Source organism: Perognathus longimembris, chromosome 9 (genome assembly GCF_023159225.1).
Source record: "Perognathus longimembris pacificus isolate PPM17 chromosome 9, ASM2315922v1, whole genome shotgun sequence".
NCBI classification, from domain to species: Eukaryota; Metazoa; Chordata; class Mammalia; order Rodentia; family Heteromyidae; genus Perognathus; species Perognathus longimembris.
In genome coordinates, this window is record NC_063169.1 from 8,012,363 (window position 1) to 8,034,982 (window position 22,620).

The 22,620-nt window shown below is 44.0% G+C and overlaps 1 protein-coding gene and 1 long non-coding RNA gene across 6 annotated transcripts in view; one reads left to right on the top strand and one right to left on the bottom strand.

The window, feature by feature from the left end:
• Positions 1 to 3,181, bottom strand: part of LOC125357045 — a 30,890-nt gene extending 27,709 nt beyond the window's left edge. Inside the window, exon 1 of the long non-coding RNA XR_007212051.1 lies at positions 3,035 to 3,181. This is a non-coding gene — a long non-coding RNA (uncharacterized LOC125357045). The remainder of the gene's footprint in view (positions 1 to 3,034) is intronic.
• The window catches only part of Col12a1 (collagen type XII alpha 1 chain), a 124,974-nt gene that overhangs the window by 73,533 nt on the left and 28,821 nt on the right, over positions 1 to 22,620 (top strand). For all 5 annotated transcript variants that reach the window (XM_048353681.1, XM_048353680.1, XM_048353682.1 and 2 more), the window contains 16 exons: positions 261 to 390; positions 2,078 to 2,220; positions 3,567 to 3,696; positions 4,368 to 4,510; positions 6,997 to 7,126; positions 9,747 to 9,866; positions 11,054 to 11,200; positions 12,821 to 12,937; positions 13,056 to 13,202; positions 13,486 to 13,560; positions 16,072 to 16,211; positions 18,799 to 18,922; positions 19,049 to 19,192; positions 20,620 to 20,784; positions 21,733 to 21,771; positions 21,869 to 22,007. In XM_048353681.1, the coding sequence (XP_048209638.1) occupies positions 261 to 390; positions 2,078 to 2,220; positions 3,567 to 3,696; positions 4,368 to 4,510; positions 6,997 to 7,126; positions 9,747 to 9,866; positions 11,054 to 11,200; positions 12,821 to 12,937; positions 13,056 to 13,202; positions 13,486 to 13,560; positions 16,072 to 16,211; positions 18,799 to 18,922; positions 19,049 to 19,192; positions 20,620 to 20,784; positions 21,733 to 21,771; positions 21,869 to 22,007 (2,033 nt within the window). The remainder of the gene's footprint in view (positions 1 to 260; positions 391 to 2,077; positions 2,221 to 3,566; positions 3,697 to 4,367; positions 4,511 to 6,996; positions 7,127 to 9,746; positions 9,867 to 11,053; positions 11,201 to 12,820; positions 12,938 to 13,055; positions 13,203 to 13,485; positions 13,561 to 16,071; positions 16,212 to 18,798; positions 18,923 to 19,048; positions 19,193 to 20,619; positions 20,785 to 21,732; positions 21,772 to 21,868; positions 22,008 to 22,620) is intronic.

Below are 22,620 nucleotides of genomic sequence, written 5' to 3' on the forward strand. Positions count from 1 at the left end.
TTCATCGATGTGCCTTAGAACTGAAGAAGTTGGTATGAACGCAGCAGTACTCCACGAAGGGCCAGTACTTGATGTGGGAAGATGGTGGGATGGGTGGTAGGGAGAATTAGTCAGTCTAGAAAAGGAAGTAAGGGGTATAAATCAATCATTATTTGGGGCCACAGTTCACTTGAAAGCAACGGCTATGATACTGTTGGAAGTGCTCTCTCCTTTCCACGTTTTCCCAAATCAAAGGCTCTGTGTTTCACTCAAATCTTTAGGTGCCAATCCCCGGGAATACCAATTATGCCATTCTTAGGAATCTGCAGCCAGATACCCCGTACACCATCACCGTGGTTCCTGTTTACACCGAGGGGGACGGGGGCCGCACCTCCGATACTGGACGGACGTGTGAGTAAGAAAGCAGGAAGTGAACTTGTACTGGAAAGGCCATCTTGGCTCATGAAAAGCATCAGAATGGGGAAACTAAAAACCTAAAACTATTATCCCTAATTTATCTCTCAGACACCACTGATGGTGGTTCACTTTTTTTGGTGAATGAACTCACAAGTTTCCAACGGCATGATTTTGAAATGACTAGTTTGTGGATTCATAAATGTGAATATACTAGTGTATTATAAGTGCACAATTTCAGTTATCATTCTTCATTTAAAAAAAAACACAAAACAGTTCATTGATCTGGGCACTGGTGGCTTAGGCCTGTAAGCCTAGCTATCCAGAAGGCTGAGATTTGAGGATAACAGTTTGAAGCCAGCCAGGCCAGACAAATCTGAGATTCATCTTCAGTGAAGCAGCAAAAAGCCAGAAGTAGAGGTATGGCTCAAGTAGTACAGTGAGAGTATTAAGGACAAATAAAGCTACGGGAACACGAGTCCCCGAGTCTAAGCTCTAGTATCAGCATGCAAAGTTTTTTTTTTTTTAATTGAGTTATGCTTTGTCTACTAAGTTTGTGTGAAGCCCTGTTTTGCAATGGCTCTCACAGTTTAAATTGTTGAAATCTATTACTTGATTGTACATTTCTCTAGTTTGCTGGTAAAGTGCTTTTTGGAGTTAAAGGAATTTCATGTGATTTTCTTTGCCCTGAATGTCTTGAAAAATTAGACGAAATGTTTTTATTACTTGCTCTTAAGTCCTGTTAAAAGCTTTTGTCCATACTTACAATTAGGTCTTTGTGTTTTAAGTATATACTTTCTGAGAAGAAGGCAGGTATAAGTGGCTTCCTTTGGTGAAAGATTAGTGGTTTAGGGAGATGATACTATTATAGTTTGGAGTTAGTATGCATTTAATGCATGGATTTTTCTAAGTCCCTGTGGAAGGAAGTTGGGAAGTGAATGTGTCTTATATCAGTCTCCGTGTGCCTTTTTTCTTAATCACAGAAGTGATTCTGTGGCTATTTGTTGAATGCAGCAAGAATGACTGAAGCTAGCTGACTGGATTTTACATAAGTTCTCATTGTTTCTACCAGGTTTTCCTTAGAAGGCAGGCTATGTAAAATCCTTCCTCTTTGCATGTTCTGTGGAAGCTGAAGTTTCTTTTCCTTTTCTCTTTCCCATATCCCATGTCTCTTTCTATACAGTCCAATTCTTCTACTCTCCCTGACTTGTTCTGCTTGCTTCCATCTCCATCCACACATACACCTGTTAGCATTTCCCTAGCTTTAGGTCCTCAGCTCCTCCCACTAGCCCCCAGATCCACCCATACCTAATGAGCCACTCCTACTCACTACCTAATGACTTCCCCTTTACCCCCGGAGAGAGAAGCTGCCACCTGGATAAGGTGCAGACGCCATGTAGCTCCCTCTCCCGTGGGAACTATGGCCCCACTACTAAACCTCCTTATGAACCTTCTTCTCCTGCCTGTGATTATCTCCGCATGGTCCTCTGGGATGGCCGGGACATATGCTTTCAACACCAGAATTGGGTGACTTTGGAGCATTTTAATGTGCTTTTGTGCATGGAGAGAAGTTTAAAGCGGGGAACCATTTTCTCCTATGACGGTGTTAATTGTGGGAAAGTGTTGAAAAGCTTGATGTGTGTAATCAGACTTAAGAAACAGGCATTGGCTTTCATTTCCTCAGTGGTGAGAGGTCTTGCAAGAAATGTGCAAGTGTATAACCCCACACCCAATAGCCTGGACGTCCGCTGGGACCCCGCTCCTGGGCCAGTGCAGCAGTATCGCGTTGTGTATTCTCCCGTGGCTGGCACAAGACCCTCAGAATCTGTAAGTCATTCTGTCATCACAAGAACTTTGTGCATTCTGTTTGACTTCTGCCCTGGCAGCCGGCTGGGAGTAGTAAGCCGGTTATTGGTGTATCACTGCTTGTCATAAACTGCATGCACTAGTGGATGTCGGCACATGCATGAGTCATGTTGGATAGCGTGTGAGAAGACAAACCACAAACACATCAGTGTAGAATTCCTCAGTGATTACTTGTGATGAATGAAGACAGGTATGTCAATTACAAAGTTACTCAAGACAAAGAATTTTGGGAACAGGCAAATTAGTCATGCATTAAAAAACTTCAGCAAGACGTGCAAATCGCCAGACTTTGTTGCTATGGGCTTTTATTATAAGGTGAAAATGTCCTCATTAGGAAAATATGCCCAAAGTGTGCCTTTATTGGCTCTTAGAAATCACAGTCTTTCTTCAAGTCATAACTCAATTCACTTTTGCAATTAGAATAATTTACAAATCGGAAATTATAAGGTGAATAGAAAGAGTATTAGAATATCTTAAGGGGAAAATCAATGTATAGGCTAATTTAACGTACAGGTTTTTGCAAAGATAAATAGTGAGAAAGCAAAGATTGACAGGTGGTGGCTCACACCTGTACTCTGCGGATACTAGTTCAAACCCCACTTGGACATGAAAGTCTGTGAGACTCTTATCTTCAATTAACCAGTAAGAAGTCAGAAGTGATACCGTGACTCAAGTGAAAGAGCACCAGCCTTGAGCAAAAAAGCCAAGTGAGAGAAAGAGGTCCTGAGTTCAAGCCCCTGTACCGGCACACATGCGCTCACATGCACGTGCAGACACACACACACACACACACACACACACACACACACACACGATTAGCAAATGATAATGAGCAACATGTTGTTTCAGTACAAGTATTGGTCTTCTTGTCCTTGTGTTCATTGCTCAGACAGATTTAGACTAAGCCAGATTTAGTTATCCTTACCCACCCTGTGGAATTGCTTCTACCTTAACAAAGTGAACATCTGGCCAGGCAGGCAGCCCCTTCTCCCAGGAGCGTGTAACCGTCAGGATGTTCTCTGGGTAACTATTGTTATCCCTAGAAGTTGTATTGGAGAAGTTTCCTCAGGCACCTACGTGCGAGGCAATGGAAGCACGGAAGAGTTAAGGCTGACCCGAGTTCTTTGCAGAGGGAGCGCTGAGGGCCGATGGCACCTAGAGCGGCCTTGGCAGGCCACAGGGACAAGGCCGCGTGGCTTCGGACATGTTGGGGCTCGGCCTTTCAGAGGTTACGATGCTGACTAACCAAAGGCTCAGGAAGCCTTTGGTTCACGGCCAGGTAGAGCTGAACGTTTTCTCCTCTGCAGATGGTGGTGCCGGGAAATACCCGCATGGTGCATCTGGAGAGGCTGACGCCTGACACGCCCTACTCCGTGGACATTGTGGCTCTCTACTCAGATGGAGAGGGGAACCCCAGCCCCAGCCAGGGGCGAACACGTGAGGCTGAAATCCGTCCTGCACCCCTCCCTGCTTCTAGTTAGATTGGCATGGCTTCTTGCCAGGAGTGAGGAGTCCATGTGGGTGGAGAGAAAGGGATGTTGGGGAGAGTTCTCCTCGGGTGATGTCAGCCTGGAATTCTGCCTGGACTTCCCTGGGTCCCATCCCAGTGAGATCTGTAGTTCATGGCAGTCTTGTGTGATGAATGAGTTTGGTCATTTTTTATCCCCCATGGGGCATTAGTGGTGGGTAAGGAGTGGAAGAGGGGTTTCTCTGTTCTGCCCTGCAGTTTTCCTCACCAAGTGAGCACTTTGGCCTCCAGGTTTCATTAAATATTAAGCTAGCAGAGCTGGTCATGCTGTCAGGAAAGCCACAAGTACTCCTGTGTTATGGCTGGACGCTGGTGCCTCACACCTGTAATCCATGCGACTCCGGAGTCTGAGGATTGAAGTTTGAAGCCAAGCTTCCATTAGGAAAGTCCATGAGACTCCTATCTCCTGCTAACCAGCAAAAAAGCAGATCTGTGGCTCTGGCGGTGGAGTGCTAGCCTTGAGGGAAAAAGCTAAAAGATAGCATCCAAGCTCTGAGTTCAAGACCCAGTACACACACACACACACACACACACACACACACACACACACACACACATTCTGTGTTGTTGTTTTTTTTAGTTCCTCGAAGTGGACCAAGGAACCTGAGGGTCTTCGATGAGACCACGAACAGCCTCTCGGTAGCCTGGGATCATGCAGACGGGCCAGTTCAGCAGTACAGGATCATTTATTCTCCCACTGTCGGGGATCCAATCGATGAATATGTACGTATGATAATGCTCGCTCATTCACATAGTCCATAGCATCAGGCAGCTGGAGGGGGACATGAACTTCTTCAGAAGTGTGCGGCGGTTGGGGTGGAGACTTTGACCTTCACGGCGCGGTCACCTTTTCTACAGCTTTCTCCGGAATGATCTGGTGCTCCTGTCACATCCCTGGTTAGCCCCCTCATCGTAGAGGCAATGTTTTCGGGGGCTAGTTTCTATTTGAAACATTTTTTTTTTTTTTTTGGCCAGTCCTGGGCCTTGGACTCAGGGCCTAAGCACTGTCCCTGGCTTCTTCCCGCTCAAGGCTAGCACTCTGCCACTTGAGCCACAGCGCCGCTTCTGGCCGTTTTCTGTATATGTGGTACTGGGGAATCGAACCTAGGGCCTCGGGTATACCGAGGCAGGCACTCTTGCCACTAGGCTATATCCCCAGCCCCTATTTGAAACATTGATTGACAAGTGGCCTTTAACTATTTAACTACCTCGTTGTGTCACAGGAACGAAATCTAGTGAAATGTGATACCAGTTAATCTGGAATAACTAAGTTCACCTCCTGTGATGTGACTATTTAAATCTTACCCTCTCCTCAGATCTGAATCCTCTACAAGCTCTGCCTCCAGTGCTAATTGATCGCTCCTTTCTCTAGACATTTGCTCAAAGCTTTTGTTGTTGTTGTTGGTTATGGAGTTTGAACTCAGGGCCTCGGCACTGTCTCAAGTCTGCCACTTTGAGCCACAGCTGCACTTCTGGTTTTCTGATCGCTGATTGCAGATAAAAGTCTCACAGACCTTCCTGCTTGGGCTGGCTTTGAACCAGGATCCTCAGAATCTCAGCTTCCTGAGTAGTGAAGATTACAGATGTGAGCCCCTAAGCTTGGCTGCTCAGTACTTTTGAGTTAGTTCCTTTTGTTCTGTGTGCTTGGTGCTCCATCACTTGAGCCACACCTCCACTTCTGGTTTTATTTTTGTGGCCAATTGGAGATGAGAGTCTCATAAACTTTCCTTCTTCAGGCTGACTTGGAACCACCATCGATCTTGATGAATAGCTTCTGAGTAGCCTCCTGAGTAGCTAGGATTACAGGCATGCGCTACCTGTGCCTGGCTAAAAGTCTTGTTTGTTGAACTCAGGTCCTTGGCCATGCTAAGAAAATTCTCTACTATTTTTGTGAGTGTCATGTTGTAGCTCTCCAGCTCCAGCTTTATCATGGCTATCATTATGTGTATACTGTAGTTGTGGACAGAAAACCATTTCTATTGAAGGTTAGTGATTCGTTGCTAGAGTAAGCTCACAGACTGCTCACAGTCGTGATTGGAGTGGGGTCTGGGGTTTTCAGTCTTTCACCCATCAATCGTTTTACACCAGGATTCTCCACACGTACCACTGAGGAAGTATTTCATCCAGCTGGCCAAGAGTGGTTCACAATTATAATCCTAGCTATTCAGGAGGCGGAGATCTGAGGATTGTAGTTCAAAGCCAGCCCAGGCAGGACAGTCTGGGAGACTCTAATCTCCATTTAATCACCAAAATGTCAGAAGTGGAGCTGTGGCTTAAAGGATAAAGAATTGAGGGAGAAAGCTAAGAGACAGCACCTAGGCCTTGAGTTCAAGCCTCAGTCCACGCACACGCACACTTTCATTGAATCAAACTTTGTATAGGTAAGCTTTAATTAAAGGTCACTTTATTAATTAACAACAAACATCTGCCATTGCCATTTATAATTTTTGATCAAGCTGAGATAGAGTTATTTCATTCTTACCACAGTTACTTGGCCAAAGCATTTCTGTAGACCTGTTGTAGACAAATATGCAATCTTCCTTTCCTATCTGAAATCATGGAACACATTTCTTTTACCAGTGTACTGTTTCTAGTTACGGGATCACTGGCCTAACCAATCCTCTGTGTTTGTAAAGCGAGTACAGGTTCGAAAGAAACTGAGGGGCGATGGATCTGCGTCCTCTTTGAGGAGCTGGTTGAATGTTTCCCATGTCTTCCTTCTATCTTTTCTTCCTAAGTGGTATCGCCTAGAGGACAGAAACTGTGTCTACTTTTCATTCCCAGTGGATTGTTAGCAGCAGATCCCATATCTAGTCCACAATGGGTATGTGGCATACATATTTGAAGTACTAGGTAAAGACCAGACTGTGCAACAATGGAAAAATGCCAAACTTACATGGCAGGCTGGTGTCCCCCATGAAACATCCGAGGCTTTCTGTGCCTTACTGCCCTTCCCCCTCACAGTCACCTTCTAAGATGCTAAGTCACGTGGTTTCTTAGCGGCCACCGTCTCTGGAGCCCAAAACTGTCAATCTGAAAGTGCTGCATAGAGACAGGGTAGAGAATGTATCCTCCAAGGAACCTTGTAAAACCTAAAAGAAAATATAAAGAATCATTGCTATTTAAAGAAAAAAAAATACAACAATACTGACTTTTGATGTGGAAGTCCTCTAACTGTGAATGAACGTGTGATTTTGCTTCCCCTACAGACCACAGTCCCGGGCAGAAGGAACAATGTAATCCTTCAGCCTCTGCTGCCTGACACGCCATATAAAATTACTGTTATCGCCATTTACGAAGATGGAGATGGTGGTCATCTAACTGGAAATGGAAGAACTGGTTAGTGTCTCATGCCTTCACTTGAATCTTTTATTTGTATATTTTTTTCTTATCTTGAAGTGGTTGTATAAAGGGGTTTCAATTCCACATGTCAGTTTGAGTACAATGCATCTTGATCAATGTCACCCTTCCATCATTATCCCCACCCTATTATTATTTTTTGCTTTGAACTTGTCACAATTTTAATGTTGCTCCTTATATCCGTTAGAACTTTTAAATGTGCTCTTTGTGTATCTGAAAGGCTGCATTTATATTGCACTAACCTGTCTATTAGACATTGGATTTTGCCAAAGTTATGACATGAAAATGAAATGTTTAAAATTTTTTTAAAGGGTTGCCAAGTGAAGGAAAAAAGGAGACAAATATCTGCATGTTTCTTTGCTTGAATTAATGTTATTTCACCTTTGGAAAACCATCTCATTTTCTCTGAATAATGTTGTATTGGTTAAGACTTTTGTGTCAGTTAAGTTTGTGTGGTATCAGTTAAGACTAGAGAATGATAGTATCAGTTAAAAATACTCCATCGTGATCAAATCTTAAGTCATAAATTAGAAAGCAAAATAACTAGTAATTATCCTCTTTTTAAAAAAAAGAGCTGTAATTTTTTTTTATTGCATTGGCAATTATGATGGCTCATGTCTGTAATCCCAACTATATTGGAGGTAGAAATGGGAGGATTATGGTCTGAGGCTGTTTTGGACAACAAGCACGTGACCCTACCTGAAAAATAGACTAAAGCTAAAAGGGCTAAATGGTAGAGTGCATGTGTAGCACGTGTGTGGTCTTGGGTCAAAATGCAATACTGCTAAAAAAAATGTATTGCATTGAAATATTTACAGAGAATGATCAATATCTAGGCAGTTTCTTTCTTTTTTTTTTTTTTGCCAGTCCTGGGGCTTGGACTCAGGGCCTGAGCACTGTCCCTGGCTTCTTTTTGCTCAAGGCTAGCACTCTGCCACTTGAGCCACAGTGCCACTTCTGGCCGTTTTCCGTATACGTGGTGCTGGGGAATCGAACCTAGGGCTTCATGTATGGGGGGCAAGCTCTCCTGCCACTAGGCCATATCCCCAGCCCCTGGCAGTTTCTTATTATTTAAAGATTCCCTAATCTGATTAGAGAACCTTTGGGAACACATTCATTAGACTCATCTGAGGAGGTTTAGAAAGATGTGTATGTCTGAGAGCTTTCCCAGAAATACAGACATCGCTAGTTTGAGATATTGCAATGCAGCACCAAGACTGGGAGCCAGGAGCTTAGCAAAATGGCGGCCTGGCCCCTGGGCCCAGTGTGGCCCTTCTTCCTACTTCATCCAGCGGTGGTCTACTTCAACCTACAGGATTTCAGGCATCCTGTTTCTCTCACATACCTGAACTCTATTTGTGCTTAAATGTTTTCAACAATATTACAAAATTTGTGGCAGAGGACATGTGAAAGCTTCTGAGAGAAAAACAGGACTAGAGTCAGTTCGGTCAGGTCAGTCTCCGAAGGTCAGCGGCCTGTGCATTCATTGCTACACAGACACACTGGAGACTGGGTCTACTGACTTAACACTATTTATAAGCTTTATTTTATTTCTGAACTTCAAGCGTTTGCACAGATGGGTTACCTTAAGAGGATTTTAACTTAACAACTTCATTCTCTGAGTTTTCTCTTAGACTTGAAATATATTTTAATACTTCCCTTGGTTCAAAGGGCATATTTTAGAATTTTATCCTTATCCAAATGTAACCTATCATCTTTACTGCAGTTTGAATTGCCCAGGAATGGCTAAAGCTATGTCTACTTCCTCCTGTGTGCTTGTGGGAGGGGGGAGAGTTTTTCGGGTTGAATTGGGATGTGTTGTCAAGCTGTGAACAATAACTTGGTGACCCCTCACAATAGCATCGATTCTGCAACTTGTAGGTTTGGAGGTGGTGTGTATGAAGATCAAACATGTACTTTAGATTATGCTGGTGGAGGACAAGAAAGCTGTTTAATTCACTAGCTAAATGTATGCTCGTAGGAAAGTCATTTCTTATTTATGTGATGTAGTGATCTGACCAGATTCTCTCTAAATGGCCTCCTGGTTCTAACATCCCATGATCTAGAATATTCTAAAACAGATTTAAATTTCCTTTAAAATTCTGAGGCACATCACATACTAGCTCTGAGTCTTGCTATGGATGAAGCTTTCTCTGCATCTTACCTATTGTTGGATTCAGTTCCTGAATTCATTTAAATTTGCTGTTAGAATGTGGAAAGCTACTAAGCTTTTGGGGAATAATTCTACGACTTTTTAGCTGTTTTCTGGGCAAGGCAATTATGAAATATTCAGAATTAATTTGCGGTTGGATGCCCGTGGCCCATACCTATAATCCTAGCTGCCCTGGAGGCAGAGATCTGAGCACTGAGCCCCAGCAGGAACGGCTGTGAGACTCCAATTAACCACCAAAAACAGCTGGCTCATGTGGTAGCCTTGAGTAAAACAATCTCAAGGACAGCATTCAGGTCCCGAGTTCAAGCCCCAGGACTGGCCCCAAAAAGGAGAATTCAGTTGTTCTCATGAGGTTGCCTTAGTGATGTTTGTGGAGTTCCGTCTGCCAGTGGAAAGTCAGTAACGTGTGGCGTTGTTTGCTTCCAGTGGGACTTCTCCCTCCGCAGAACATACACATCTCCGATGAGTGGTACACGAGATTCCGCGTGTCCTGGGACCCTTCGCCGTCTCCAGTTCTTGGATATAAAATTGTGTATAAGCCAGTGGGTAAGGAAGCGCATTTGTGATAGTAGACGGGGGGTATATGGTGGTTTCTCTAGTGCATCCTCTAAGGCAGTTACCCCAGCAGGCTCCTTCCCACTAGAAATAAGGTTCCTGACAACAATGCCTTCAGACGAGAGCCTGAAGCTCTGGTGAAATCTCATGATCGAAGAGTGTGACCTGGACACAGTCTATCAAATTTTCTAGAGCATCATTCATGCACCCGGAAAGCCTGTGGACTAAATAAAAAAACATAGGAGAGAAACTAAAAGAAAGAACATGTGAACCCACGTAAGAAGTAAAGAACTGAAAAAGGAAGGGAGAGGGCCTTTAGAAACTGAAGTGTGTGGAAGGAGGTCTAAGGCAGAACTACTTAGACCGTCGCTGAAGCAAAATAATTTTAACAGGGCACTTATTCTATGTAGAGCTCTATACTGGCCAAATAGGGCTTAGATGAGAGGCATGTGGGTCTCTTTACTGTCCTATGTGTTGAGAATAAGAGTGAAAGCCTGGTGCTGTGGCTCATGCCTGTAGTCCCAGCAACTAGGGCGCCCAGAGAATGGGAGGATCTTGATTAGAGCCATGGAAGAAGAGACTCCTTTCCAGCCCAGAGCTGGCATACTCATTCTAAGAGAAGTAGGAGGCCGAGAATGGGAGGCTCCTATTTCCAGGCCAGCCTGGGAAGAAAGACCTATGAACTTCCATCTCCGTAGAGGAGGGGGAGCTGGATATCGTGAGCATGCTTGTCACCTGAGCGACTATGGGAAGTCTATAACAGGCGGATCACGGTCAGGGTTATGCCTGCTGGGATGTAGGACCTCTCTCAGAGAAACAACAACCAAAACCAGGCTGGAGCACCAAAAGATAGAGAGAGGTTTGCTCTGTCTGAAAGCCCAAACCAGGGCTGAAGCCATCAACCCAGTTAGGGATCTAGAACAGACCATCCCATTTCTCCGTGCCAGTGAAACTGGAGACTTGTGTTCTGTTTGCAGCGGTAGAGCTTCTGCCTAGCAAGCACAAGGCCCTGGGTTCAAATCGCAGTATTGCAAAAACCAAAAATGAGTGAAGAAATCAGTCAGTCTTTACTTAGTTTCATATTCACTACACGGTGGGGCTTGCGCCATTGTGTATGAATTGTGAATGAATGAATGGAACACATGGGGACTAACAGAGCTGTGTGGTTGTTATTTAAGGTTCCAACGAACCCATGGAAGCCTTCGTGGGAGAAGTGACCTCATACACCCTCCACAACCTCAACCCCAGCACCACCTACGATGTGAGCGTTTTCGCTCAGTATGATTCTGGACTCAGTGTTCCCCTGACGGATCAAGGCACTACGTGTGAGTCATGCATCCTTCTAAATAGAGGCCATTTTATGTCCCGTGAAACCAAACCCCTATTTAAGTCTACAAGTAATGTCGGAATGGGATCGCTAGTGGTGCAAGAAGACTGGAGTGGCTTCTCCTAGCTCCCAGTCCTGTGCCTTTACTTCCTCGTTGGGGGCTTTGCTTGCTTCTCATCTTCTGGTCCACAAAGGCTGGTCCTCAGAACTCCCCTGGAGAGAACCACACCTGCGTAGCCCCCTCCCTTGGAAAGCTTGGTCTAAGGATTTGATAGCAGGGTCGCTGCAGGTGGTAGGTACTCTGAGGTTTTAGGTGTGTGGGGATTCTGAAAGGAAGCTGAGTGCATAAAAATGTACACAAGGAAGAAGTGATGTCTGTTTGGGTCTTGAAAAATAAAACTAACTGGGTGCTGATGGCTCACGTCTGTAATCCTAGCGACTCAGAAAGCTGAGTGAGATCTGAAGATCGTGGTTTGAAGCCAGCCCAGGCAGAAAAGTCTGTGAGACTCTTTTTTCTCCCAGTACAATTTATTTTTCCTTGTAAAAGTGATGTACAGGGCTGGGGATATAGCCTAGTGGCAAGAGTGCCTGCCTCGGATACACGAGGCCCTAGGTTCGATTCCCCAGCACCACATATACAGAAAACGGCCAGAAGTGGTGCTGTGGCTCAAGTGGCAGAGTGCTAGCCTTGAGCGGGAAGAAGCCAGGGACAGTGCTCAGGCCCTGAGTCCAAGGCCCAGGACTGGCCAAAAAAAAAAAAGTGATGTACAGTGGGGTTACAGTTACAAAGGTAAGATAATGAGTACATTACAGTGTTACCTCCTCCCCCATTCAACTCCCCTCCCCCTCAAGTTGTACAGTTCATTCCCAACCTAGTGTCTGGTGAGTATCGCTGTTGCATTGGTTCACCCTTTGTCTTGCCCTTTCTGTGATTTCTCTTCCCTTCCCCAAATCAGGTAAAGCTAGAGACTCTTATCTCCAATTAACTACCATAAAGGCCCCAACGTGGAGCTGTGGGTCAAGTGGTAGAGTGCTTGCCTTGAGCAATAAAGCTCAAGGGCAGTGCCCAGTCCCTGAGTTCAAACTCCAGGCCTGGCATGTGTGCATGCGTGTGTGTGTGTGTACACACACGCACACGAAAGCAAACTTTTTACAGAATTTGTCATTTTACCCATGAATGATTTGTGCCATTAGTATTGCGATGCTACTTATTCTTCTAATGATGTTCAGATATATACTTACCTAAGCTCATGGGTAGAATCTGAATTATTGAATCACTAATTTGGTCACAGCTACCTTTTGTTGTCATCAAGTGTTTTGATACATATTTAGGGATGTAAAAGCTTTAGCCTTTCTTGTTGTTTACCACGTGAAATCTTTGACCTTCATAGATTTGAGGCCTGGGTGGCTCTCTTTTCTGCGCTGAAGGAAGTGGTCTATTTTGGCCTGATTATACTTTCATGTATATTTGACTCAGGTTTCCAATAAGAAAATACATTGAGACTTCAGATTTGTTTTCCAGCTTGCACTAAGAGTTTGAAAATTGCCTTTTGTTTCCAAGTATGCCATTTTTTGCCTTTATTCACCAAGTGAATCTATTTCTTTCTTCCTCTTGTAGTATATTTAAATGTGACAGACCTGAAAACATACCAGGTTGGGTGGGACACGTTCTGCGTCAAATGGTCACCCCACCGGGCAGCTACCTCCTACAGGCTGAAGCTAAGTCCTGCAGATGGTATGTATGGAAAGACAATGAACGCGACTTCGTTCTGTTTAGAAATGATCTCTAAGATGTCTTAAATGCTAACAGGTGTGAACACACCACGTGCGTTTTTCTTTGTTATCACAACCAGGAACCAGAGGACAAGAAATTACCGTGCGTGGATCAGAAACCAGCCACTGCTTCACAGGCCTCTCACCGGAGGCTGAGTACGGCGTTACCGTGTTTGTGCAGACACCAAACCTGGAAGGGCCGGGTGTTCCTGTCAGAGAACATACCAGTAGGTGTTTGAGTGACCGGGAATGCCTCCCTTCCGTTCTTCTGAAGGGAGTGCTCCCCACGTGGGGGACTCCAGACGTAGGAGGGTGCTCCACTCGTGGGAGCACTCTGTCTTACAGTATGGGGAGCAATAACGACCACCCCGTCAGGGCCACGAGACTGGAACCCTGGCTCGCTGAGACATGATTTGTTAATTGAGGACTTGAACTTCTCTTAAGAATCAAGTTCTGGCTTCCGGAATGAGTTCCTGTTGCATTTTTCTAATTGTTCTTTTCACATTCTAGCTGTAAAACCAACGGAAGCTCCGACAGAGCCACCCACCCCGTCTCCTCCTCCCACGATTCCACCAGCCCGGGACGGTAAGTGACCGGGAAATCCATCCGTGCGGGTCCAGCGTTCAGGCTCAGCGGTGCTACACAAGTAATCCTTGAGGACATTTTTGATTTGTGGGCAGAAGATGACCCGGAATATAGTCCAAGAGGCCCATTCTAATGGGAGTAAAATTAGTTTATAAACAACAGCCTGAGATCTGTTTCCTCCGCTCTTCCGAGTATGATCTAGTGATTTGTTGCACGTCATAGGCCCTTGGTGGCCATTTCTTTTTTTTTTTTTTTTTTTGGCCAATCCTGGGCCTTGGACTCAGGGCCTGAGCACTGTCCCTGGCTTCTTTTTGCTCAAGGCTAGCACTCTGCCACTTGAGCCACAGCGCCCCTTCTGTCCGTTTTCTGTATACGTGGTGCTGGGGAATGGAACCCAGGGTCTCATGTATACGAGGCAAGCACTCTTGCCACTAGGCCATATCCCCAGCCCATCGGTGGCCATTTTTGTATGCAGATTACTGGCATCAGACTGTAAATCTCTTGGGCTCTATTTGCAACCTAATCCCTAAGGCTTTTAGCTTTGGAATTCCTAACTTGTGCTCTAAGAAGGCAGGCCCTCTGGATTACATACAATTTACAAAAAATTCCATTTACTTAGGTTTGAGATGTAATTGTCAGTGTTGTAAACTGGTAAAATAATATATATATATTTAAAGTCCTGTGCATTTTTCTTTAATTGTATTTATTTTTTGTGTTTATGCTGTACCAAGGAATCGAACCCAGGGCCCCATGCATGGTAGGCAAGCATTCTACCATTAAGCCACATCCCTTGCCCTAAAATAACATGTTTTAAACCCAGTCTCTCTGTAACTAACTGGGGCAATACTTTAGTGTTCCATCAAATTCAGTTTATAAGTCCCCCCTCCCCCACCAAATTAATGGATTCCTTCTACACAAATGTTCTGTTTTTCAGATAGCATTTCAGAGTTTAGATTCCAGACTCTAGATTGTTGATACTTCATTAAGCCTGTTATATAAGTAAATTTAAAAAAGTGTATAAAGTAACAGACTACAGTGTAACAGTAATGACTTTCTTAGACTCAGAAAGAGCTTCAGGATTCTTGGTTTAAAACCATGTAATTTTTTTTAAAGCATGTTAATCTTATTTTTTTAAAAAATAGGCTTTATTGAACCAGGCACTGGTGGCTCATGCCTACCCAGGAGCCTGAGATCTGAGGATTGTGGTTCAAAGCCAACCCTGTCAGCAAAGTCCATGAGCTCATCTCTCCAACTAACCAGCAAAAAATCTGGAAGTGAAGCTGAGGTTCAAGTAGTAGAATGGCAGCTTTGATGGCAAAAGCTAAAGGCAGCACCCAAGCCCTGAGTTCAAGCCCCAGTACTGGCACAAAGAAAATACTTTTCTTTCTAGAACAGTTCTAAGTTTTCAGCAATTGAGCAGAAAGTATAGAAAGTTCCTGTCTACCTCTGGTCCCCACCCTGGCCTCCGCAACCATCAATATCCTGGACCCGATTGGTACCTTCGCAATAACGAAAGAGCGTACATCCACACATATTTACCACTAAGGTCTAGAGTGTACATTAGGATATCTTCTTAGAATTATATATTCTGTATGTTAAACTTTTATAAATGAAAGTTGTGTGTGTGTGCATGTGTGTGTATGTGTGTGTGTGCGTGTGTGTGTGTGTGTGTGTATGCATGCACCAGTTTTAGGGCTTGAACTCAGGGCTTTTGTCCTTGCTTAGCTTTTTTTCTCAAAGCCAGTTCTCTACCACTTGAGCCACACCTCGATTGCTGGCTTCTTACTGATTAATTAGAGGAATTATCTACTTGGGCTGGCTTCTAGCTATGATCCACAGAGCTCAGCCTCTAGAGTAGTTAGGGTAACAAGTGTGAACCACCACTGGCAAACTAAATTTTTGTTAGTCTTAGTTTTTTTTAAAGCTCCTAATTCTAAAATAAAGATATTTATGTGTTTTAATATTCTATTTTCTCCTATCCCTCCTCATACATGATTCAAGTGGCACATCTATCTATCTGTCTGTCTGTCTATCTATCTATCTATCTATCTGTCTGTCTGTCTGTCTATCTATCTATCCATCCATCTATCTATCTCAAGTGTTTGATAATTGTATTTAAAATAAAGAAATCCACTGATGGATCTCCTCTGGTTCTGATCATCAATACTTTTTCATTTGAACTGGCCTCATGTGTTGTTTGAAGCACTGCACGAGGGAAGAGCCTATTTTTGCATGGTGACTCTAAATGGAGTAATTCCAGAGTAAGGATCAGGGGTTGGATAAACCAGAGCTGTTTCAATTCCTTGTGTATTTGTGTCTTCTGGGCACATTACTTCTGACTCTAACCCGCGAAGCTCGGGATAGGGCTGAGACCCCGCGTGTCTGAGACGTTCTGGTCACAACGCCACGCTTTGAGTAGTAAGGTGGTTTTCCATTTTTCCATTAGGCATTGGCATGTGAGGAAAGCTTTAAGGAGATCTGAGCATGCTTCTGTGTGTTTGTCTTTCCCAGTGTGCAAAGGGGCCAAGGCTGACATTGTGTTCTTGACGGACGCCTCTTGGAGTATAGGGGATGATAATTTTAACAAAGTTGTAAAATTTATCTTCAACACGGTGGGGGCCTTTGATGAAATCAGTCCTGCTGGAATTCAGGTGAGTGTCAGTGGAGGCTCGTTTGCAGCCTCTTGTCTTAGTATTTCCTTCTAACTTTCCGTTTTGAGACTTTTAGTGGGAAGTCATTGTCATTGTAAATCATGTTTTGACCTCACAATTTGTAAATTTATACATGCATTTTTTTGAGACAGGGAAGAATAGAGTGTTACTGATAAGTACAAAAACAAATACTCCTCTAGTTTTCCTGTTTGGTTGGAAGAAATTCCTGCCGGAGGATTCTAACTCTAGCATTTCTTGCTTTAAACTCCCAACAATGGTACATTTCCATGAAGGGGCATCCAAAGCTCTGGATATTAAGTTATGATTGTCATGCCCCGTCATGGGAGAAGCATAGAGTGACTGGTGGATAATCTGCTTTCGACTCTGGTATTATATATATTATCCCAGCCACAAGAACGTCCATTATGACCCAAAGGGTATTTCATTTATCTTAAATGATAGCTCCCAATGGTACTGATGTGTACTCATTTCCAGTGAGTTGGTTTTCTTGAGGCCTCCGAAAGGACTTGGTCATTTCTCCCTCACCTCCTTGCGAAGCGCAGGGTCCCATTCTCAGTTCCACACACCCCCGTGGTACGTGAGTATTCACGCCCGTGCCACTGAACTATTTTGCACAGTCTTCCCAGACTCCTTTGAGAATTGAACTCAAGCTATTATTAGCTTTTTAAATTTTCCTTTTGGAGGCGGTTCTGTAGCTTTCAAACCTACTAAAATTCTCACCCCTTCTGAAAAGGCTCCCTGCTGGCTTTAGGGTCCTGAGTGAAGTGTTTTGTGTATATCTCTGCTAGAACAAATACCACTTTACATTATTGTTTCATATTGTTTCTGTCTAAATGTGACAGCATTCTGACTCTATGTGAAAACAAGAAATGAAATCTTTTCTTCTCCTTCTCCTCCTCCTTCCTCCTCCTTCTCTCCCTCCTCCTCCTCCTTTCCCTCCTTCCCCCCCCCTCCTCCTCTTCTTTCTTCCTTCTCCTTCTTTTTCCTCCTTCCCCTTCTTATCTTCCATCCTGGAGGCACTGTCCTTGAGTTTCTTTGCTCAAGGCTGGCCCTTTACCACTTGGGCCACAGCTCCACTTTTGCCTTTTGGTGATTTAAAGAGATAAAGGTTTTCACAGGCTTTCCTGTCCAGGGTGGCCCCCAACTATGATCCTCAGATCTCAGCCTCCTAAGTAGCTGGGATTACAGGTATAAGCCACCAACACCGGACTTGGCATCTTCTTGAAAAACTGTATTTTCCTTTGCTGGATTTTCTTTATTTTGGTAATTTGTATTATGGCATCTTAGAGACATTGTTAAAAATGGGATGAATTTGGAAATAAATGCATTTCATAATCAACCACATCTGTCTATGGGATTGTACTTTGTGGAATACTGTAAATTTAAAATTCCTCCATAATGATGTGGATATTATTTTAGTCCAAGAAGAGTAAAAAGGTCTGGCTATAGTATAAATTTGATGTGCTGGCGCTTAAGTTGGTTTTTTATTTCCTATCCTTTTTAGAAATTAGGATTTCTAATAGAAACAGCTTTTGTCCTTGCATAACTTCAGTGTCTTCATATTCTTGGTTTTTAGTCTTGGATACACCCTTAGAAAGTAAATATAATTATCTCAATTTCAGTGGCAAGGAATCGAAAGCCTAGAGAAGCAGGAAATAAAGCCAGTGTCGCACAGCTATATGTTTACAAAGAGAGAATTAGAGCCCAGCCTAATCCTGACTACAGAGCCTGTGCGCTCTCCACTGAGTCACATTGTCACTAAGTTTGTCATGAGTTGAGATCATCATTACACAAGCAACCTTCTTTCTCTCCAGGTGCTGGTCCTGGGGCTTGAACTCAGGACCTCTTACTCTCTTTTAGCATTATTGCTCAAGGCTGGTCCTCTCACTTGAGCCATACCCCATTCCAGTTTTTTGCTAGTAAATTAGGATAAAAGTCTCATGGACTTTTCTTCCTGAGCTCGGTGTGAAACAAGGTCCTCAGGTCTCAGTTTATTGGGTAGCTAGGATGACAGCTGTGAGTTACTGTTATCTGGCTGCAGTCTTTTTTTTTTCCCTCTGTCTCAAATTTTTTTATTATTAATTTTTATTGTCAAAGTGATGTACAGAGGGGTAACAGTTTCATACTTAAGGCAAGGAGTACATTTCTTATCCAATTTGTTACCTCCTCCCTCATTTTTCTCCCTCCTTCCTCCCCCCCATTTGTAGTCTTTTTATAGGACTGTGAACAACGAATGTTAACAGCGAGAAGGAGATGTTAGCTAAGAACCAGTGGTCCCACAAAACTTACGGTGATGTGTTATCATTTCTAATGCTGGGATTCCACCCTTCTCCAGATTTACCCATCTCTTTCTAGATCCTAGAGAAAGGCATGGAGGAATACAGCCTAGGCAAATAACGCTACATTTCATTGGATGCTTGGAAATTGGAGAGCTCAATGAGGCTGCCGAGCTCAGTGGGGTAACATGGACTGTAGAGAGCACATCCCATCCAGTCGTTTCTATTCCTACCTTACAGTAGAGGAGCACTCGGCACCTGCAGTCACCAGACCCTCCCTTCCTTTGCAGGTGTCCTTTGTGCAGTACAGTGATGAGGTGAAGTCTGAGTTCAAGCTGAACACTTACAATGACAAGGCCTTAGCTCTCGGGGCGCTCCAGAACATTAGGTACAGAGGAGGAAACACCAGGACAGGTACGGAGACCTTCGCTCTGCAGAGCAGTTGGGGTGGGGGGGGGTAGCATTTAGCCTATGGCTTGGGCATGACTAATGGCAGTTGGGTAGTTTGCATTGACGCATGCGTGTCTTGGCACTCCACAGGCAAGGCGCTCACGTTTATTAAGGAGAAAGTCCTGACCTGGGAGAGCGGCATGAGGAAGAATGTCCCCAAGGTGCTGGTTGTGGTGACCGATGGCCGCTCACAGGATGAGGTCAAGAAGGCGGCGTTCATCATCCAGCAGTCCGGTAAGCTGGGCCTGGATGACACTGCTCTCGTGAGTCTCAGTTCATCGCAAAACAACCAAAAACAAACAAAAACCTCAAAACCCAAGTTGTGCATTTCAACGTTACTTCTCTGTTTTACCGTGTGCTCTACAATCCCGTGAGTTTGCATTTCAGGAAGGAATAGCTGGCTACATTCCTCAAAAAAAAAAATGATGGGCATATTCTTTGTAGAAGATAGGACTCAAGGATTCTCAAGGCGTACACGGAGTCTCCCCACAGCGGCTAGACAGCTACAGAAAGCTGGAGGCAGTCAAGGAGTCATCCTAGAGTCGGTTTCCCGTCAGGCAGGAAGTGAATCTGGACGTGAGCCCCTGTGTAGGGAAAGGTGAAGGACGCCTTCACAGTCCTAGCTCACCCTTGCACATGCAAGCCTAGTGCTACTCTGTGAACAATAAGCACCCTGGTCCCATTGGGGGCTCTCTGGAGTAGAACTTGCCAGTCCAGCACCCCAGGAGCCCTGTAGTAACACTGCTATTTAGAGTCATTATGCAGGATTATTGGAAATAAAACTGTGTCTGGTCAGCAGGTGCATGCGCACCTTTCCTCCCCTGGTTGTCCCAAACACAGTGCAAGGCAGAATATTTTAGAACTCTGGAATAGAAATGATGAATTGTAATAAATTCTTAGGTGCTTAGTTACATGACATTTGTCATCTGCATGTGTGTGTGTGTGTGTGTGTGTGTTAGCAGATGCGGTGAATTTAATTTTGTAAGCTAGAAAATTGGATGGTTAAGAAAAAAAGATATATTCACTAAAGCACTATTATTCATTAAAGGTAATTCATGATGAATAAAAAGACTTGCTGTACACAGCAGAGAAAAATGTAGCACCGTTTCTGGTTAGATTTTATTTTGGGTTGGGTGTGGTAGCCCATCCTATTATCTTAGCGACTTGGGAGGCTGAGGTCAGGAGTAATGTGATTTGAGGCCAGCGCAGGCAAAAAAAAATGTGCAAGACCCCATCTCAATCAAGAAAAAGCTAGGGAAGAACTGGAGGCATGGATTAAGTGGTAGAGCACCAGCCGTGAGTGGAAAAAGGCAACCCAAAGCAAGAGGTCTTGAGTTTAAGCCCTAGCAATGGCAAGATAAATAAATCGAAGCCAGGTTAGGTGGTATGTGCCTTTCATTCCAGCCGTTCAGGAAGTGTCAAATACATAGGATCACAGCCCATGGCATGCTGGGTACAAAGCAAGGCCCCTATGGAGAAAATATTGGAAACAAAAAGGGTTGGATGCATGGCCCATCCAGTAGAACACTTCCCTGCCAAGTGTGAGGTCCTGGATTCAAAGCCTAATACTGCCCCAAATGGGATAATTGACTTTAAGTTGTTGAAGCAACAAAGGGCAGAAGAAGGACATGTGACTCACTGTGTCAACAACGGCTTTGCAGGGTTCAGTGTCTTCGTGGTTGGTGTGGCCGACGTGGATTACAATGAACTTGCCAACATTGCCAGCAAGCCGAGCGAACGACATGTGTTCATTGTGGATGACTTTGAGTCTTTTGAAAAGATCGAAGATAACCTTATTACATTTGTTTGTGAGACTGCCACTTCAAGTAAGTCCTGGCCATCAATCCCTAGTCTCACTGGTCTTGGAAAATGATGATGCATAGACAATTATTTGTACTACAAGGGGTCAAATCTCGTGCATAAACAGATCTTGAGAAAACACGAAAATCTTGATGACTCATACTTGTCGTAAATCTACTTTTAGCTTCAGATATGTGATAGCTGTTTTTCCCTGTGTGGAAATAAGAGCATTTTAATACATTCCCCTTTTAACTATCCCAATGCCTGTGATAATTGGGTAAACCAATCTTCAGCTCAGAATTGTGCATAAGGAAATTATAATAAGTAATATTAATATTTATAATAATTATAACATTAATAATCTCTTGGTATTTGTTCCATCAACATTCGTGTTTCATGAGAGCCACCTAAACGCTGCTTGGTGCATGTACATTCAATAGAAATTCAGTTGATTCTCATTAGTGCAGGCTTAGAGTTTTCTTAGGCCAAGACTTGAAGTTCAAATTTTAAACTTTAGTGATGATGAACTCAAGATAGTCTGTCAATTTATCTCCTTTCTCATCTGTTGGTGACCATTCTTGGGGTATTAAGTCCCCAGTGGCAAGTTTATGTCCCTAATTCTAGGCAGGGCTATGTTTTATAAGGGTGTTGTTTCCACTGATTAACCATTATATTAAAAATTCAGCCAGGCAGTGACTGTGGCTCCTGTCTTTAATCCTAGCTACTCAGGAGGTTGATATCTGATGATCCTGGTTCAAAGCCAGCTCAGGCAAAAAAAAAACTCCGGTGACTTGCATAATTTCTCCTCCACCTTGAAAGCCTACAAAAAATAACTGAGAACTGATGGAATTAGTCATTTAAGACAATTTAGTGTTTTGTTAGTTGAGACAGAGCATGTCCGGCACTAGCTCCTGTTGTGATGTGTTTGTGCATCGTGTTGGTGAATCCTTCTTAAAGTCTGCTCTTGGTTATAGGTTGCCCTCTCATTTATTTGGATGGCTACACCTCGCCAGGTAAGTGTTTGGGTCCTTGGGCTTCTTTATTTTTAGTGATAAGGAATCAAAGAATTCACATGTACTCAATTTAAATATTTTCTTCTCTGATATCAAGGTTTTAAGATGCTCGAAGCATACAATCTGACAGAAAAGAATTTTGCTTCTGTACAAGGAGTCTCTTTAGAGTCAGGATCTTTCCCCAGTCACTCAGCTTACAGGCTCCAGAAGAATGCCTTCATCAATCAGCCGACTGCGTAAGTGTGAACACTTCCTGCCTCCCACTGCCCCTTCCCTTCCCTGTTCACACCGTTCTTACCGTGGGTAAGAGATACTAAGCGTTTGCTGGTTGCCTGGGCTTAGGGAACTCTGCAGTGGTCAGACGATGCCTTACGGACGAGCCAGTTAGATTTCCTTAAATACAATGGCGCCCACCACTGCCCTTCTGGTGGTGTGGCCGTCTCAATGCAGGAAACCAGGTCCCAAGCTTTGGTATTTGGACTGAAGGACCTCAGCCGGGAACTGCAGTAGGTAGGGTGCATGGCTTCTCAACTCTTCTGAACACAGTGAGTGCGGCTTCTCATTCTGAACATGTTCTGCTGTGGTGCCAAATCCTGGGTGGGTCTAAGGGGATGAGCAGATCCGCCATTCTTTTCATGTTTCTGACATATGGGAGTGGAGGGCGTCCGCGGTTCTGCTTGCTTGTGGCCAGGCACTGGTTAGATACTATTGGGCTGATGCTCGGGCAATCTGTTGGGGAGCTCTTGATGTTGTCATTTGACTACAGGAGAGTTTGCACCTGGGTATGGTAACAGAAGTATGCATTTCTTACTCATTAAGATGAAAACTGTTATGCTGGAAAAACATGTG